The 20,004-nt window shown below is 42.0% G+C and overlaps 1 protein-coding gene across 4 annotated transcripts in view; it reads left to right on the top strand.

Annotated features, from left to right (window-relative positions):
- Positions 1-20,004, top strand: part of tefu (Serine/threonine-protein kinase tefu) — an 844,515-nt gene that overhangs the window by 143,892 nt on the left and 680,619 nt on the right. For all 4 annotated transcript variants that reach the window (XM_070083426.1, XM_070083425.1, XM_070083427.1 and 1 more), the window contains exons 9-13: positions 2,454-2,626; positions 3,112-3,246; positions 9,356-9,460; positions 15,080-15,188; positions 17,132-17,212. In XM_070083426.1, the coding sequence (XP_069939527.1) occupies positions 2,454-2,626; positions 3,112-3,246; positions 9,356-9,460; positions 15,080-15,188; positions 17,132-17,212 (603 nt within the window). The remainder of the gene's footprint in view (positions 1-2,453; positions 2,627-3,111; positions 3,247-9,355; positions 9,461-15,079; positions 15,189-17,131; positions 17,213-20,004) is intronic.

The raw sequence follows: 20,004 nt of genomic DNA, 5'->3' as shown, positions 1-20,004 counted from the left end.
ACAGGATGGTAGTACCTCCCTGGGTAGTTGCTATCTACCAACCTACTACTACAAGATGGTAGTATCTCCCTGGGTAGTTGCTGTCTACCAACCTACTACCACAGAATGGTAGTACCTCCCTGGGCAGTTGCTGTCTACCAACCTACTACCACTGGATGGTAGTACCTCCCTGGGCAGTTGCTGTCTACCAACCTACTTCCACAAGATGGTAGTACCTCTGTGAGTGGTTGGTCTGCCAACCTACTACCACAGTACAGTAGTTCCTCTGTGGGAGGTTGCTGTCTACCAACCTACTTCCACAGGTTGATAGTACCTCCCTACCTCCCTGGGTGGTTGCTGTCTACTACCTACTACCACAGGATGGTAGTACCTCCCTGGGTAGTTGCTGTCTACCAACCTACTACCACAGGATGGTAGTACCTCCCTGGGTGGTTGCTGTCTACCAACCTACTACCACAGGATGGTAGTACCTCCCTGGGTGGTTGCTGTCTACCAACCTACTACCACAGAATGGTAGTACCTCCCTGTGTAGTTGCTATCTACCAACCTACTACCACAAGATGGTAGTACCTCCCTGGGTAGTTGCTGTCTACCAACCTACTACCACAGAATGGTAGTACCTCCCTGTGTAGTTGCTATCTACCAACCTACTACCACAAGATGATAGTACCTCCCTACCTCCCTGGGTGGTTGCTGTCTACTACCTACTACCACAGGATGGTAGTACCTCCCTGGGTAGTTGCTGTCTACCAACCTACTACCACAGAATGGTAGTACCTCCCTGTGTAGTTTCTATCTACCAACCTACTACCACAAGATGGTAGTACCTCCCTGGGTAGTTGCTATCTACCAACCTACTACCACAAGATAGTAGTACCTCCCTGGGTAGTTGCTATCTACCAACCTACTACCACAAGATAGTAGTACCTCCCTGGGTAGTTGCTGTCTACCAACCTACTACCACAAGATAGTAGTACCTCCCTGGGTAGTTGCTATCTACCAACCTACTACCACGAGATAGTAGTACCTCCCTGGGTAGTTGCTATCTACCAACCTACTACCACAAGATAGTAGTACCTCCCTGGGTAGTTGCTATCTACCAACCTACTGCCACAAGATGGTAGTACCTCCCTGGGTGGATGCCTCTAAATATGTTGAGAGGTGTGACCTTGCTCCTTCATGCCTTCAGTAGTGATAAATTTAATTTTTAATGTTGGTTCTCAGCCTTCAATTCCTGACATTTAGGAAGTAAAAGCATGCAGAGGTAGGTGTGTGTGTGTGTGTGTGTATTCACCTAATTGTACTCACCTAATTGTTGTTGCAGGGGTCGAGACTCAGCTCCTGGCCCCGCCTCTTCACTGATCGCTACTGGGTCCTCTCTCTCTCTGCTTCCTGAGCTTTGTCATACCTCTTCTTAAAACTATGTATGGTTCCTGCCTCCACTACTTCACTTGCTAAGCTATTCCACTTGCTGACAACTCTATGACTGAAGAAATACTTCCTAACGTCCCTGTGACTCGTCTGAGTCTTCAGCTTCCAGTTGTGACCCCTTGTCCCTGTGTCCCCTCTCTGGAACATCCTATCTCTGTCCACCTTGTCTATTCCCCGCAGTATCTTGTATGTTGTTATCATGTCTCCCCTGACCCTTCTGTCCTCCAGTGTCGTCAGTCCGATTTCCCTTAACCTTTCCTCGTACGACATTCCCTTGAGCTCTGGGACTAGCCTTGTTGCAAACCTTTGTACTTTCTCTAACTTCTTGACGTGCTTAACCAGGTGTGGGTTCCAGACTGGTGCTGCATACTCCAGTATGGGCCTAACATACACAGTGTACAGTGTCTTGAACGATTCCTTATTAAGGTATCGGAACGCTATTCTCAGGTTTGCCAGGCGCCCGTATGCTGCAGCGGTTATTTGGTTGATGTGTGCCTCCGGTGATGTGCTCGGTGTTATGGTCACCCCAAGGTCTTTCTCCCTGAGTGAGGTCTGTAGTCTTTGTCCACCTAGCCTATACTCTGTCTGCGGTCTTCTTTGCCCCTCCCCAATCTTCATGACTTTGCATTTGGCAGGATTGAATTCGAGAAGCCAGTTACTGGACCACATGTCCAGCCTGTCCAGGTCTCTTTGCAGTCCTGCCTCATCCTCGTCCGTGTGTGTGTGTGTGTGTGTGTGTGTGTGTGTGTGTGTGTGTTTGTGCATTTGTGTTTGTGCATTTGTGTTTGTTTGTGGTGATGGTCCTTCATGGGGGGAGGTGAGATTATTTTAACTTAAAGGTAGACAAATTACCTGACAATTTACTTGTGTTCTTGGAGGATAATGTTGCTAGTAGTGTGTTGTTACAAGGCTACAGTGTAATTATTGTTGAAGGATTCTTATGAACTTTGAGCATCAGCTCTTAAAGTTGTAATTGAACTTCTCTCTCTCTCTCTCTCTTTTTTTTTTTTTTTTTTTTATAGATTTTCCAAGAGAACAGTGAATATGGAGTATTTAATATAACTCAGTTAAGCAGTAGTGAACCAAGTTTCTCACAAAGTTTGAGGCCCAGCAAGAGGAGAAGAATTGAAGTTGGTTTACAGCCCTTGTTGCATTTACTGCGTCAAGAGGGAACACAACTCCATATAATACCATGGTAAATAACAATATCATGTTCTTAATTTAGTGCTCTACTACATAAAGAATTTTGTATTTTGTTCATTATTGGCTTTTTATGATACTAAAGTAATAATAATAATACTAGCAATAATAAAAATACCTAAAAAATACAGTATGTAAAATATGCGTGTCATAAGAGGTGACTAAAATGCCGGGATCAATGGGCTGGTAATTCCTTCTCTTGTATACATTACTAAATGTAAAAGAAAAACATTGTTTTTTTTTTCTTTTTAGGTCACCCTGCCTTGCTGGGATGCTGCCAGTCCATTGAAAAAAAATATAAATATGTTTGAGTCTTAATAATGTCTTGATTAAAATACAATAAAAAATTAATAAATGGGAATCTGTTATTTTCTTGATGAAGCTTGAAGGTTTTTGTAGTAATGAGAAGCTTTTATTTGTGTCTTCCTTTATTTTGAAGATGAGAGTTCAACAGTATTTTTGTTTTATTTACGATGACAGGTACCAAATACTGCGTGAGCTGCTGAAGAGTTACAGTGCCTTCTTTGATCAAGCCAGATGTTCTCTCATGCTTGAGTTATTCACCTATGTTCTCTCTGAATGTAGAACACCAGCGATACAGGAGCATGTTATGTGGTCAGTCATACTTGTGTTCTTTTATCAGTCACATGAGTAAATATTTGTGTTGTTATATAAGCCAGACGGTCTCTCTACACCACAGCATCAACATACACATGTAGATGTTTTAGACTGAGTACATAAACCACTGCATGAACACATACATAGATGTCTTGGACTTGACTCAGACATAAACCACTGCACCATTACATATGTAAATATCTTAAGAGTAGACTCAGTACATAAACCATTGCATCAGCACATATATGTAGATGCCTCAGACTCAGTATGTAAACCAAAGCATAAGACTTAGGGAGCACACAAATAGTGTTAGGCTTGCCGACACTTACAATGCTCTTTTCTGTCATGTCAGAGATCATAGCCACCCTATTGACTGGTCTTTTGCTTAAACTGTCTTCCCTACTTCCAACTCGAGCAGTCGCTGTCTAGTTGAATCCTCTCTAATAGACAACTTTCCTTGTATGAATCTTAGTCCTGGCTTCGTCTCTGTAGATGCCTTCCTCTCCCACTACATTGTAAAATGCTCCAAACTTCAGAACACCCGTGACTTAACCTGACTCCTCATTTTTTCTTTTTCTTTTTCTTCTTCTCCCTCTTCCCCTTTCCTCTTTCCTTGTTCTCCTCTAGGTTGTCTTTCTCTCTTCTGTCTCGTGTTTCTGTTCCTTCTTTATTTATTTCACCACTTCCCCTTTCATGCACCTCTGTGCGCTTGCTCTCCCTCTGTGGGCACCTAGCTCCCTTGCAGTGCTCCCCTTCCTTTGTATTTGACTGGCTCGTCCTCCTTATTCCCTGCTGCTGCTGCTGCTGCTGCTGCTGCTGCTGCTGCTGCTGCTGCTGCTGCTGCTGCTGCTGCTGCTGCTGCTGCTGCTGCTGCTGCTGCTGCTGCTGCTGCTGCTGCTGCTGCTGCTGCTGCTGCTGCTGCTGCTGCTGCTGCTGCTGCTGCTGCTGCTGCTGCTGCTGCTGCTGCTGCTGCTGCTGCTGCTGCTGCTGCTGCTGCTGCTGCTGCTGCTGCTGCTGCTGCTGCTGCTGCTGCTGCTGCTGCTGCTGCTGCTGCTGCTGCTGCTGCTGCTGCTGCTGCTGCTGCTGCTGCTGCTGCTGCTGCTGCTGCTGCTGCTGCTGCTGCTGCTGCTGCTGCTGCTGCTGCTGCTGCTGCTGCTGCTGCTGCTGCTGCTGCTGCTGCTGCTGCTGCTGCTGCTGCTGCTGCTGCTGCTGCTGCTGCTGCTGCTGCTGCTGCTGCTGCTGCTGCTGCTGCTGCTGCTGCTGCTGCTGCTGCTGCTGCTGCTGCTGCTGCTGCTGCTGCTGCTGCTGCTGCTGCTGCTGCTGCTGCTGCTGCTGCTGCTGCTGCTGCTGCTGCTGCTGCTGCTGCTGCTGCTGCTGCTGCTGCTGCTGCTGCTGCTGCTGCTGCTGCTGCTGCTGCTGCTGCTGCTGCTGCTGCTGCTGCTGCTGCTGCTGCTGCTGCTGCTGCTGCTGCTGCTGCTGCTGCTGCTGCTGCTGCTGCTGCTGCTGCTGCTGCTGCTGCTGCTGCTGCTGCTGCTGCTGCTGCTGCTGCTGCTGCTGCTGCTGCTGCTGCTGCTGCTGCTGCTGCTGCTGCTGCTGCTGCTGCTGCTGCTGCTGCTGCTGCTGCTGCTGCTGCTGCTGCTGCTGCTGCTGCTGCTGCTGCTGCTGCTGCTGCTGCTGCTGCTGCTGCTGCTGCTGCTGCTGCTGCTGCTGCTGCTGCTGCTGCTGCTGCTGCTGCTGCTGCTGCTGCTGCTGCTGCTGCTGCTGCTGCTGCTGCTGCTGCTGCTGCTGCTGCTGCTGCTGCTGACGACGACGACGACTGTAGAAAAATATTCCTTTCACATGCCTTCACTCTTAACATCATACACTCTAAAAAAGGTGTGTTGCATGAGAATGGGAGTGTTGCTGTTATATGTTCTATTGCACCAACATGAAGAGAATATGTACACAATGTATGGTGTTTGTATTGTGGGGGAAAACACTTCACAAACAAATGCATAATGCCAGATGAACACGTATCAACAGTCATTGACTGTCCACTACTGATATCATATACACATCTATAGAGCACTCTCCCCATGGTGTTTTATAATAATAATCTCTACAAGTGAACTGGGGTGTGTTGCCATGAGTTCTGCGTCTGTCGGTTCTGTTTGGAAACTTTCCAAAGTTTCGGTTGTTTTATAGTTATTACAGTGGACCCTCAGCTAACGATATTAATCCGTTCCCGAAAGCTCATCGTTGGCTGAAATTATCGTTAGCCGAATTAATTTTCTCCATAAGAAATAATGGAAATCAAATTAATCCGTTCCTGACACCCCAAAGTCTGAAAAAAAAAAATTTTTACCACATGAAATATTAATTTTAATACACACAAACTGACACTTACCTTTATTGAAGATCTGGTGATGATTGATGGGATGGGAGGAGGGGAGAGTGTGGAAGTTTTTGATGTTTAGAAGGGGAATCCCCTTCCATTAGGACTTGAGGTATCAAGTCCTTTTCCGGGGTTACTTCCCTTCTTTTAATGCCACTAGGACCAGCTTGAGAGTCACTGGACCTCTGTTGCACAACATATCTGTCCATAGAGACCTATACCTCCTGTTCCTTTATGGCTTTCCTAAAGTGGTTCACAACATTGTCATTGTAATAGTCACCAGCACGGCTTGCAATAGCTGTGTGAGGGCGATTTTCATCAAAAAAGGTTCGTACTTCAAGCCACTTTGCACACATTTCCTTAATCTTTGAGGTATGCAACTTCTTCAATTTCTCTGTCTCCTCCTCCGAAGCAGTTTCCTCAGGTGTGGCCTCTTGCTGTTGAAGATGATCTTGCAGCTCATCAGTGTAATAATGATGGTAGAATTACCGACAATATGTAAAGTAAAAGGACACAAGTGCAACTAATGTGACATTTTATTGTGGCAACGTTTTGCTCTCCAGGAGCTTTGTCAAGCCGATACAAACAGTATATGGACACAGAGGGTATATAAAGGCTCAGAGTGAGGTGTTCACAGGTGGTAGTAGTAGTAGTGACAAAAGTTGTAGTAGTAGTAGTAATAATATGGTAGAGCAATTAATTCGTACATGAGTGGAAGGATATAAAAGCTATTACTTGGGTAACATAAAAATAGGTTGGACAAATATAGACTGGAAAGAGAAGGCCTGTTTCAGTGTTCACTCTCTGTAATGTGCTTTGTGTAGTATAACAGGAGAGACTATGTGATGGCAGGGTTTACTGTTTTCAGGAGGATTCTTGCTAAGATTTCAGAGATGGTGAAGCACCCATTGTTTTGTTTAATAGTATTCGAAACAGCGATCAGTGCTGATTCGAGGCAGACGCAAGTGCCTCAAATCAGCACTGATCGCTGTTTTGAATATTAAACAAAACAACTCCTATCAAACACAGCCTCACATGATCCGCCGGTGGCATTGTTTACCAGCCAGCCTCCGCGGTAGCATCCAAGCATACAATCGTAACATTTCGTATTATTACAGTGTTTTTGGTGATTTTATCTGGAAAATAAGTGACCATGGGCCCCAAGAAAGCTTCTAGTGCCAACCCTACAGCATTAAGGGTGAGAATTACTATAGAGATGAAGAAAAAGATCATTGATAAGTATGAAAGTGGAGTGCGTGTCTCCGAGCTGGCCAGGTTGTATAATGAACCCCAATCAACCATCGCTACTATTGGTGGTACAGCTGCTGCTGCTGCTGCACTGTCAGCTGCTGCTGCTGCTGTAGCATCATCTGCTGCTGCTGCTGTAGCATCGTCTGCTGCTGCTGTAGCATCGTCTGCTGCTGCTGTAGCATCGTCTGCTGCTGCTGCTGCTGTAGCATCGTCTGCTGCTGCTGCTGCTGTAGCATCATCTGCTGCTGCTGTAGCATCGTCTGCTGCTGCTGTAGCATCGTCTGCTGCTGCTGTAGCATCGTCTGCTGCTGCTGTAGCACTGTTGTTGGTGTGGCTTATTGAGAATATACCAAGAAACAATTAACCCCAGAGGATTTGCCACCCAGGATAACCCAAAAAAGTCAGTGTCATCGAAGACTGTCTAACTTATTTCCATTGGGGTCCTTAATCTTGTCTCCCAGGATGCAACCCACACCAGTCGACTAACACCCAGGTGAACAGGGAAAAATGCCTGGAACTAGTGCTCATATTGGTGAATTTAAAGCCAGCAAAGGTTGGTTTGAGAGATTTAAGAATCGTAGTGACATACACAGTGTGATAAGGCCTGTTCTGGAAGAAAATGCCAAACAGGACCTAGAGTACTCAGGAGGAAAAGGCACTCCCAGGACACAGTGTCTCATCAGTCATTGCTGCATCTTCAATAAAGGTAAGTGTCATTTATTCTTCATTTAGTAGACTAGTACATGCACAATATATACTGTGCATGTACTACTCTACTACTGTGCATGTATCCTTCTCTTTGTTTGTAGGAAAATGTATATTTCATGTGGTAAAATTTTTTTTTTCATACTTTTGGGTGTCTTGCACGGATTAATTTGATTTCCATTATTTCTTATGGGGAAAATTCATTCGCATACCGATTATTTCGCATACCAATGAGCCCTCTTGCACGGATTAAAATCGGTATGCGGGGGTCCACTGTAATGCGCGTATGTGGAATTCTTCGATGTTGCCGCCACCACATCATTTTGGACAAACTTCTTGGCACTGTATCTTAGTAAGTACTGATCAGAATTTTTTTTTTTGTCTTATTACCTTCACAAAAATATGCTCTTTAATTCTGTAAGAAAAAATAGTTTTTTTTTTTTTTTTTTTTTTTTTAATTTCTTGGACACTGGAGCACCACTTCAGATTTTGGCCTTGGACCCTGAAGGGGTTAAATTCACTCACATCATCACTAGTTGCAAGCATTTTTCTAATTAAATCGTCATGCAACTTCCTAGCCTTTTCACATATGATTGCTTGAGAGATGCTATCTCCTGCTATCTGTTTTTCGTTTATCCACACCAATAACAGTCTCTCAACATCTTCTATCACTTGCGATCTCTGTTTCGAAAACAAATTTGCACCTTTGGCAAGAACAGCTTCCTTGATTGCCGTTTTCTTGGCCACAATAGTAGCGATGGTTGATTGGGGTTTTGTGTATAACCTGGCCAGCTCGGAGACACGCACTCCACTTTCATACTTAGCAATCTCTTTCTTCATATCCATAGTAATTCTCACTCTTTTTGCTGTTGGGTTGGCACTAGAAGCTTTCTTGGGGCCCATGGTGACTTATTTTGCAGGTGCAGTCACTAAAAACGCTGTGATAATATGAAATGTTCCGATTGTATGCTTGGAAGCGACCGCGGTGGCTGGCTTGTAAACACTGGCACCCATGGAACAAGTGAGGCAGGCTCAGGCCACACGTGGACATGTCTCGAACGAATCTCGTTGAGCGAGTTTTTTAGCGCTAGCCGAGGCAAAATTTTTGCGTTAAAATGTATCGCTAGGCGGATTTAATGTTATGCGATGCGTTCGTTAGGCGAGGGTCCACTGTATTATTACAAAATTTTTATATGAAGTGCTAACCCTACATGGGTGACTGAGAGCAAGACATGGTGAAGTTTTAATCCTCAGTGCAGTAATTGCAAGACAGGCACACTGTCTAACACTTCTCACACAGCTGTGCAGAATTTCTTGCCATAAGAGAACTGATATTACAGTTTGAATGATGCTCAGAATTATAACATTCACACCCATCCTGTCATAGAAAATATTTTGGTTACACTCCATCAATACATAAAATCTCTCATAACCTCTTTTTCTCCACTCATTCTGTTCTTTAATATTATTAGAAAATTATTGGCTGTAAACAGTAATGATTATTATAAAGTGATCATAATTATTCATTTGTATTTATTGTAAATTTATATTTGTTTGAACATTTTTGGTATAAAAACATTAATCTTATTAATAAATTCCATCTTCATTATTGAATTAAACATTAGTGGTATTAATGTCAGTAGATATAATAATTGCTTAACAGGCTAGTAATGTTTGTATTAGTAGCCAAAATAATGTTCAGCAAAATAACTAAGATTTATAACTATGTTATTTACGTGTTGAAGATAACATTGTCTCAGGAGTAAAGTGTTGCAGGTGCCTTCAAGATCTTGCTCAGCGCTATAAAACAGTGTATGGGCAAAGTGAAGCTGATAATGAGTCAGGTGGTAAATGGACACCAGTATGGGACATGACTCTGAGGTGAGTTTTTAAGACTCGCACTTTATCTTAGCTTCCTTCACCAGAAGCGTATTATCTTAAGTTGTTGCACATAATTATCACTATTTAGATGTTTGTAAGACTTTCTGTTGCTGAAGTATAGTTCTGGGTATAGTGTACATAATATTAATGAACAACTGATGTTACTCCTTTAACTCTTTGAGGGTCTACTCGGTAGTTCTATGGCTTTGAAGCCAGGGTCCAAGCCATAGTACTACATCATGAGCTCAACTCACTCAGATAGGCTGTGAGTGGTAAATTTGGGCCTAGAAATGAGAGAATGGATCCGTGTGGTAAATGTGCACCATATACAGTAAAACAAATCCTGGAGCACGCTGTGCATAATGAGAAAAAAAAAAAACTTGACTGTGTTTTTGAATTAAAATGCTAATTCTGCAATGTATTCTCGTATGGTTTTTACAGTTGTATTCGTGATTTCTTGGTCTCATTAGATAGAAGGGAAGATACATTACAGAAACAGAGATGATTTTGATTGGTTTTAGTACTGAAAATAACTTGAAATTGAGCTCAAAGTAGTGAAAATGTTCAATTTTTGCTAACATTCAAGAGTAAACAAATGATGTTACTTGTCCAATACACATCAACTGGTGAATGTAATATATGTTCATGAATGTGCTGATATTATTTATACAATTATTACAGTATTACATAACAGTAAATCTTCTATTTTTTAGTATGAATAAAAATTCTTTATGTGAATAAAAAGTCAAAATGGAATTCATCTGTAAAGCCTGGAAACATAAGTAATCAACAGAGGAAATGTTATTTTAGTGCCAGGAATGCCTGCATTGTTTATTCTGGACCCTATTTTGGAATTGGAATATTTTGAACTGGAATAATGTATTTTTTATTTTTTATTATCACACTGGCCGATTCCCACCAAGGCAGGGTGGCCCGAAAAAGAAAAACTTTCACCATCATTCACTCCATCACTGTCTTGCCAGAAGGGTGCTTTACACTACAGTTTTTAAACTGCAACATTAACACCCCTCCTTCAGAGTGCAGGCACTGTACTTCCCATCTCCAGGACTCAAGTCCGGCCTGCCGGTTTCCCTGAACCCCTTCATAAATGTTACTTTGCTCACACTCCAACAGCACGTCAAGTATTAAAAACCATTTGTCTCCATTCACTCCTATCAAACACGCTCACGCATGCCTGCTGGAAGTCCAAGCCCCTCGCACACAAAACCTCCTTTACCCCCTCCCTCCAACCTTTCCTAGGCCGACCCCTACCCCGCCTTCCTTCCACTACAGACTGATACACTCTTGAAGTTATTCTGTTTCGCTCCATTCTCTCCACATGTCCGAACCACCTCAACAACCCTTCCTCAGCCCTCTGGACAACAGTTTTGGTAATCCCGCACCTCCTCCTAACTTCCAAACTACGAATTCTCTGCATTATATTCACACCACACATTGCCCTCAGACATGACATCTCCACTGCCTCCAGCCTTCTCCTCACTGCAACATTCATCACCCATGCTTCACACCCATATAAGAGCGTTGGTAAAACTATACTCTCATACATTCCCCTCTTTGCCTCCAAGGACAAAGTTCTTTGTCTCCACAGACTCCTAAGTGCACCACTCACCCTTTTCCCCTCATCAATTCTATGATTCACCTCATCTTTCATAGACCCATCCGCTGACACGTCCATTGGCCTATAATAGGTGTCAAAGTGGGCAAAATCGCTGATTCGTAAATATCACTGACGTGGTAAAATTTGCGATAGTGTAATTTCATAAATTTTCCATCAAATTTCGTACTTTTTTGTTTTATTATCTTTAGAAAAAGATTCTACCATTTCATAAGAATTTTTTTTTTTAAATTCTTGGACCCTGTGGACAAGGCGTAGAATTATGGCTTGGACCTTCAAAGGGTTAATTAGTTGGTGGCTAGAATAATAGTGAGATAATGGTGTACAAGGTAGCTAGACTATAGTGAGATGATGGTGATGTACAAGGTAGCTAGAATAATAGTGAGATGATGGTGATATACAAGGTAGCTAGAATATATATACGTATTTATATATATATATATATATATATATATATATATATATATATATATATATATATTCTCCATGGGGAAGTGGAACAGAATTCTTCCTCCGTAAGCTATGCGTGTTGTAAGAGGCGACTAAAATGCCAGGAGCAAGGGGCTAGTAACCCCTTCTCCTGTATATATTACTAAATGTGAAAGGAGAAACTTTTGTTTTTCCTTTTGGGCCACCCCGCCTCGGTGGGATACGGCTGGTGTGTTGAAAGAAAGAAGATATATATATATATATATATATATATATATATATATATATATATATATATATATATATATATATATATATATATATATATATATATGTATATATATAATAGTGAGATGATGGTGTTGTACGAGGCAGCTAGATGAAAATTGAGACACTTATGCAACATATGGGAATCTTTATTGAAGAAATGGTTCACCACACAGTGGCTTCATCAGTCCAATACAAAGTAGAAAGGTGTAAGGAGAGGAGGAGTTTGAGGTAATCAGTCCCTCAGCCTGGAGTCGGTGTGTTCAGTCCATCAGTCTTGTAGAATGTACAGCAAAGGGCCGTAGACGTGCCTTATATGCTTCGCCTCGCCTGACTACAGTATATAAACCTCGTCTACGGCTCTTTGCTGTACATTCTACAAGATTGATGGACTGAACACACCGACTCCAGGCTGAGGGACTGATTACCTCAAACTCCTCCTCTCCTTACACCCTTCTGCTTTGTATTGGACTGATGAAGCCACTTTGTGGCAAAACATTTCTTCAATAAAGATTCACATGTGTTGCATTTTAATCCCTGGTTTTTACTCCCTTACTCCCAATTATTCCTACATTCCATACCCCATACAGGACACTGGTTGTATAATCTGGTTGTATATTATAACCTGGTTGTATAACCTGGTTGTGTTTTATAACCTGATTGTTATAATTGTGAGTAGTGTATTAAGAGTACATTAAGGTCATTAATAGGTTGCTATTGTACTCTGTGTTATAATAGTGTAATAACCCTTTCAGGGTCCACAGGCCCTCTCAGAGACTTGTTCTCAGGGTCCCCCAAATTTAAAAAAAAAAAAATTTTTTTCTTATGAAAAGATAGAGAATCTTTTCCCGGTCATAATGACACCAAAAGTATGAAATTTGGTGGAAAACTTACGGAATTATGCTCTCGCGAAGTTAGCGGTCTCGACGATGTTTAAGCATCGGCGATTTTGCTCACTTTGAGCCCTATTTTCGGCCAATTCCAATGTACTAGTCGACAAAAGTCATAACTATTTTGCTAGAACTCCATTTTTTTCTATCGAATGAGTACAAGAAACCAATTTACAGATTTCAACTATCCAATACAGTGGTCAGAATTTAGCAATTTTGCCAATTTCACACAAATTTCAAAAGATGCCAATTTCCAAATAGGGTCCAGAATAAACAAGAAAGACATTCCTGGCACTAAAATAACATTTCCTCTGTTCATTAGTCACGTCCCCATACCCCTCTTACATTCTTTTGCTTTCCGTTTTGAATTTTTATTCTCACAAAAAATAGATTTACTTTTATGCAGACTACTGCATTAGTGTAGAAATGGTATAAATAATATTGGCACACTTGTGAAAGAATATTAGACTCACCAGTTGACGTGTATTGGACGCTTGGCATGATCTGTTTACTTTTGAGCTTTGGTAAAAATCGAACATTTCTGCTACTTTGAGCTCAATTTCAAGGTACTTTTCATTGAAAAACCAGTCAAAATCATCTCAATTTCTGTAATATGTCTTCCATTCTATACAATGAGACCAGGAAAACTAGAATACAACAATAAATACCATACGAAAATACAGTGCAAAGTCGCTGTTTTAATCCAAAAACACGGTCAAAGTTTTTTTTTTCTCATTACGCACTGTGTGCTGCAGGATTTTTTATACTGTGCACACTGACCACATAGACCCATTCTTTGATATGTAGGCCTACCAGCTTTCTCTCACTAGATTTGAAGGCGCTAGAATTTATGAGCACTGGTACGACATGGACTCTGGTGCGTAAGCCATACTAGTACGGCCGAAACCCTGAAAGGGTTAAGAGTACATTAAGGTCATTAATAGGTTACTACTGTACTTTGTGCTATAATAGTGTATTAAGAGTACAGTAAGGTCGTTAATAGGTTACTAGTGTACTCTATTATAATAGTGTATTAAGAGTACATTAAGGTCATTTATAGGTTACTACTGTATTCTGTGTTATAATAATGTATTAAGAGTACATTATGGTCATTAAGAGGCTACTACTGTACTCTGTGTTATAATAGTGTATTAACCCTTTGACTGTCGCAACCCCAAATCCTGAAGTCTCTCTCAATGTTGCAAAATATTTGAAAAAAAAAAAAAAAACTCTTATGAAATGATAGAGAATCATTTACCAATGGTAACGACACCAAAAGTGTGAAACATGATGGAAAACTTACGGAATTATGCTTTCGCGAAGTTAGCTATCTCGGTGATATATACGTATCAGCGATTTCGCCCACTTTGAGCCCTATTTTCGGACAATTCCATTGTTCCAGTCGAACAAACTCATAGCTATTTCTTTAGAACTCCATTTGTTCTATTGATTGAGCACAATAAACCTCCCATTTACCAATTTCAAATATCCAATAAAGTGGTCAGAAAATGGCAATTTGGCCAATTTCATGCAAATGAAAAAAGATACCAATTTCAAAACAGGGTCCAGAATAAACAAGACAGACATTCCTGGCACTAAAATAACATTTTCTCTGTTCATTAGTCATGTCTCCAGGCCCCTCTTATATTACTCTTGCTTTCCATTTTGAATTTTTATTCTCACAAAAAATAGAAGATTTACTGCTATGCTGACTACTGCATTATTGTAAAAATGGTATAAATAATATCAGCACACTGTGAAGGAATATTAGACTCACCAGTTAACGTGTATCGGACGTATGGCGTGATTTATTTACTCTTGAACACCGGCAAAAACGAACATTTCCACTACTTTGAGCTCAATTTCAAGGTACCTTTCATCATGATACCAATCAAAATCATCCTTATTTCTGTAATATGTCTTCCATTCTTTCAAATGAGACCAAGAAAATGAGAATACAACCATAAATACTGTACGAAAATACACCTCAAATTTGGCGTTTTAATCCAAAAACACAGTCGGAGTTTTTTTTTCTCATGCACTGCGTGTTGCAGGATTTTTTTTATACTGTGCACACTGACCACACAGACCCGTTCTCTCACATTCGGGCCTAGCAGCTTTCTCCCGCTTGATTTGAAGCCACTAGAATTTTGGCGTATTAATACGTCGAAAGCATTGGCTTGTAAGATGTATATATTCAGCCAAAACAGTCAAAGGGTAAAGAGTACATCAAGGTCATTAATAGGTTACTAATGTACTCTGTGTTTGAAGATAAAGTAACAAACACAAAATAATTTAGTTTTTTATTGCGATTGTTTATTAAATAATTCGAATGTAAATATTTGCTCACTTATGAGTATTGTTTATCACTGAACATTTGTTTACATTTTACTTCAGACTAGTGAGTGGTAAACAGTGTAGTCAGTCTGGTCTGGAACTCCTGCAGGTGTTAATGGAGACTAGTCTCGTTCGTCCCAGTTCATCGCTCTTCAAGCTGTTTTTTCAGGTAAAGACAATTTTTTATTATCAGAGGAACATGTATGGTGTCTAGAAGTCAAATTGGGGAAAATTAATTAGTGATGGTGGCTCAGGGTAGTGGTGATGGCTCAGGGTAGTGGAGGTGGCTCAGGGCAGTGGTGGTGGCTCAGGGCAGGGTAGTGATCCAGGGACACTACATGATGACACCATGATCCAGGAACACTGTACATGATGACATCATGATCCAGGAACACTGTACATGATGACACCACGATCCAGGAACACTGTACATGATGACACCATGATCCAGGAAGACTACATGACACCATTACCCAGGAACACTACATGATAACACCATGATCCAGGATCACTACATGGTGACACCATAATCCAGGAACACTCAATATGATGACACCATGATCCAGGAACACTCGATGTGATGACACCATGATCCAGGAACACTCGATATGATGACACTATGATCCAGGAACAGTCGATATGATGACACCATAATCCATGAACACTTGATATAATGACACATGATCCAGGAGCACTCGATGTAATGACACCATGATCCAGGAACACTCAATATAATGACACCATGATTGAGGAACACTCGATATAATGACACCATGATTCAGGAACATTCAATATAATGACACCATGATCCAGGAACACTACACAATCAACACTCTTCAATGCGACAGAGGTATCATACCTGAGTAACAGAGGTATCATACCTAGGCAACAGAGGTATCATACCTGGGTAACAGAGGTATCATACCTAGGCAACAGAGGTATCATACCTGAGTAACAGAGGTATCATACCTAGGCAACAGAGGTATCATACCTGAGTAACAGAGGTATCATACCTAGGCAACAGAGGTATCATACCTGGGTAACAGAGGTATCATACCTGGGTAACAGAGGTATCATACCTGGGCAACAAGAGGTATTATACCTGGGGTCAAGTCATGATTGAAGATGAGAACTTAATAAAGAAAGTGTGAATTGCATCATCAGAGATGCTGGGAAGTGTAAGTGTTCCTTGATTTATGATTGTTCAACTTAAGATATTTCAACTTTTTGATAGTACAAAAGCAATTACTTTGGAGATGAAACTTAAGATAATTATCTAACTTGAAGGTGGGAAGTACCTAACATGTATTTATTTGTTTACCTTTCACTTCTGGTAATTACTAGTTAGTTACACTAATTATTTACTTATTCAGTGACAGTACTTATATATTTACTTATTTATTTAGCATATATTCATATTCAACATTTGATATTTTTGACTTTCTACGGGAATGTCAGAAAGTAGCTTCATCGTAAGCCAAGGAACAACTGTGACTTTAGTCTGAGGGTAGTTGAAAGTAGGATTAAGTAGGATAAAGCAGTGGTGTAAGTGAACACATTATGTAGTGTTGTGTCAGTTGGGTCCAGAAGATGATGCACACAGATAAACATTAGTGATATTGGCAGATAAATGAGACACTTGTACAATATTTGGATCTATTTATTCTGGAAACATTTTGCTACACAGTGGCTTCTTCAGTCCAGTGCAGAAAAAGGTGGAAGATAAGGAGTTTGAGGCAACAGTCTCTCAGCCTGGAGTGTCGATGTGTTCAGACCATCAGTCTTGACAAAAGTGCAGCATATTTGATTTTATTTTATTTTTTTTTTTTTATTATCACACTGGCCGATTCCCACCAAGGCAGGGTGGCCCGAAAAAGAAAAACTTTCACCATCATTCACTCCATCACTGTCTTGCCAGAAGGGTGCTTTACACTACAGTTTTTAAACTGCAACATTAACACCCGTCCTTCAGAGTGCAGGCACTGTACTTCCCATCTCCAGGACTCAAGTCCGGCCTGCCGGTTTCCCTGAATCCCTTCATATTTGATATAGGCAGATATTGTTTGAATTTATATTTATTGAAAATACAATAGGCTTTATTTTTTTTTCCAGGGTCACGTTGATATGACTGAGACGGGTCTGTCTAGTCTCTCAGTCCTGCTGTCCTTAGTACCACTGCCAAAATATATTAAGGTAAATAATTTTTATTTTTTGGATGTGTACTCGCCTAGTTGTGGTTGCAGGGGTCGAGTCACAGCTCCTGGCCCTGCCTCTTCACTGGTTGCTACTAGGTCACTCTTCCTGCTCCATGAGATTTATCATACCTCTTCTTAAAACTATGTATGGATGCTGCCTCCACTACATCACTTCTCAGACTGTTCCACTTCCTGACAATTCTATGACTGAGGAAATACTTCTTAACATTTCTGTAAGTCTTCAGCTTCCAATTGTGATCCCTTGTTGCTGTGTCCCTTCTCTGGAACATCCTGTCTCTGCCCACCTTGTCAACTCCTCTCAGTATTTAATATGTTGTTATCATATCCCCCCATCTCACCTGTCCTTCAGTGTCATCAGGTCAAATTCCCTTAACCACTCCTCGTAGGACATGCCCCTTAGCTCTTGGACTAGTCTTGTTGCAAACCTTTGCACTTTCTCTAATTTCCTTACATGCTTGTCTAGGTGTGGGTTCCAAACCGGTGCTGCATACTCCAATACACGCCTGAATGATTCCTTATTGAGATGTTGGAATGCTATTCTTAGGTTTGCTAGGTGCCCATCTGCTGCAGCAGTTATTTGGTTGATGTGTGTGTGTGTGTGTGTGTGTGTGTGTGTGTGTGTGTGTGTGTGTGTGTGTGTGTGCACTCACCTAATTGCACTCACCTAATTGTGGTTGCAGGGATCGATACTCAGCTCCTGGCCCCAACTTATCACTGAATGCTACCAGGTCCTCTCTCTCCCTGTGTGTGTGTGTGTACACAATTGAATGTGTGTATACATGTGTGTGTGTGTGTGTGTGTATATGTACATTTTGTGTGTGTACACATGTGTGTACATGTTTATGTACATATGTGAATGTGTGTGTGTACATGTGTGTGTGTACATTGTGTGTGTGTGTGTACACACCTAATTGTACTCACCTAATTGTAGTTGCAGGGATCGAGACTCAGCTCCTGGCCCCGCCTCTTCACTGAACGCTACTAGGCCCTCTCTCTCTCCCTGCTCCATGAGCTTTATCATACCATGTCTTAAAGCTGTGCATGGTTCCTGCCTCCACTACATCACTCGCCAGACTGTTCCACTTCCTGACCACTGTATGACTGAAGAAATACTTCCTAACATCCCTGTGACTAATCTGAGTCTTCAACTTCCAAGAGTGACCTCTTGTTTCTGTGTCCCTCCTTTGGAACATCTTGTCTCTGTCCACCTTGTCTATTCCATGCAGTATTTTGTATGTCGTTATCATGTCTCCCCTAACCCTCCTGTCCTTCAGTATCATCAGGCCAATTTCCCTTAACCTTTCTTCGTAGGGCATTTCCCTTAGCTCTGGCACTAACCATGTCGCAAACCTTTGCACATTCTCTAATTTCTCAACGTGCTTGACCCGGTGCAAACAGGTGCTGCATACTCCAGTATGGGCCTGACGTACACAGTGTACAGTGTCTTGAAAGATTTCTTACTAAGGTTTCGGAACGCTATTCTCAGGTTTGCCAGGCGCCCATATGCTGCAGCAGTTATCTGGTTGATGTGTGCTTCCGGAGACATGCTCGTTGTTATACTCACCCCAAGATCTTTCTCCTTGAGCGAGGTTTGCAGTCGTTGGCCACCTAACCTATACTCTGTCTGCGGTCTTCTTTGCCCTTCTCTGATCTTCATGACTTTGCATTTGGCAGGGTTGAATTCAAGAAGCCAGTTGCTGGACCATGTGTCCATCTGTCTAGGCCTCTTTGAAGGCCTGCCTGTTCCTCATCTGATTTAATTCTTCTCATTAACTTCACGTCATCTGTGAACAGGGACACCTCTGAGTCTATCCCTTCCATCATGTCATTCACATATACCAAAAATAGCACTGGCCCTAGGACCGACCCCTTTGGGACCCTGCTCATCACAGGTGCCAACTGTAATACCTCATCACGTACCATGACTCGTTGTTGCCTCCCTGTCAGGTATTCTCTTATCTATTGAAGTGCCCTTCCCGTTATATGCGCCTGATCCTCTAGTTTCTGCACTAATCTCTTGTGAGGAACTGTGTCGAAGGCCTTCTTGCAGTCCAAGAAAATGCAATGAACCCACCCCTCTCTCTCGTGTCTTACTTCTGTTACTTTATCATAAAACTCCAGAAGGTTTGTGTCACAGGATTTGCCTTTCATGAAGCCGTGCTGGTTGTCGTTTATAATCTTGATCCATTCCAGGTGCTCCACCACTCTCCTCCTGATAATCTTCTCCATTACTTTGCATAATATACACGTCAGTGACACTGGTCTGTAGTATAGTGCCTCTTTTCTGTCTCCTTTTTTAAAAATGGGAACTACATTTACCATCTTCCATACCTCAAATAGTTGCCCAGTTTCAAGGGATGTGTTGAAGATTGTGGTTAATGGCACACACAGCATTTCTGCTCCCTCTCTAAGGAACCACGGGGAGATATTGTTCGGTCCCATTGCCTTGAGGTGTCAAGGTAACTTAGCTGCTTCTTCACCACCACCTCGGTTGTGTGTATGTCATCCAGCACTTGTTGGTGTATTCCCTGTTGGTGTCCCCCTCTGTCCTGTCTTCCCAGAGTCCTTCCTGTCTCCACCATAAATACTTCCTTAAATCTTGTGTTGAACTCCTCTCATACCTCTTCATCATTTCTTGTGAGTTCCCCACCTTCTTTCCTCAGCCTGATCACCTGATCTTTGACTGTTGTCTTTCTCCTAATGTGGCTTTACAGCAGTTTCGGGTCAGACTTGACTTTCGATGCTATGTCGTTTTCATACTGTCGCCGG

The sequence above is a fragment of the Cherax quadricarinatus genome, chromosome 9, assembly GCF_038502225.1.
Source record: "Cherax quadricarinatus isolate ZL_2023a chromosome 9, ASM3850222v1, whole genome shotgun sequence".
NCBI lineage: Eukaryota > Metazoa > Arthropoda > Malacostraca > Decapoda > Parastacidae > Cherax > Cherax quadricarinatus.
Note: the sequence above shows the minus strand (reverse complement) of the source record. Positions and strands in the feature narration are given on the sequence as shown.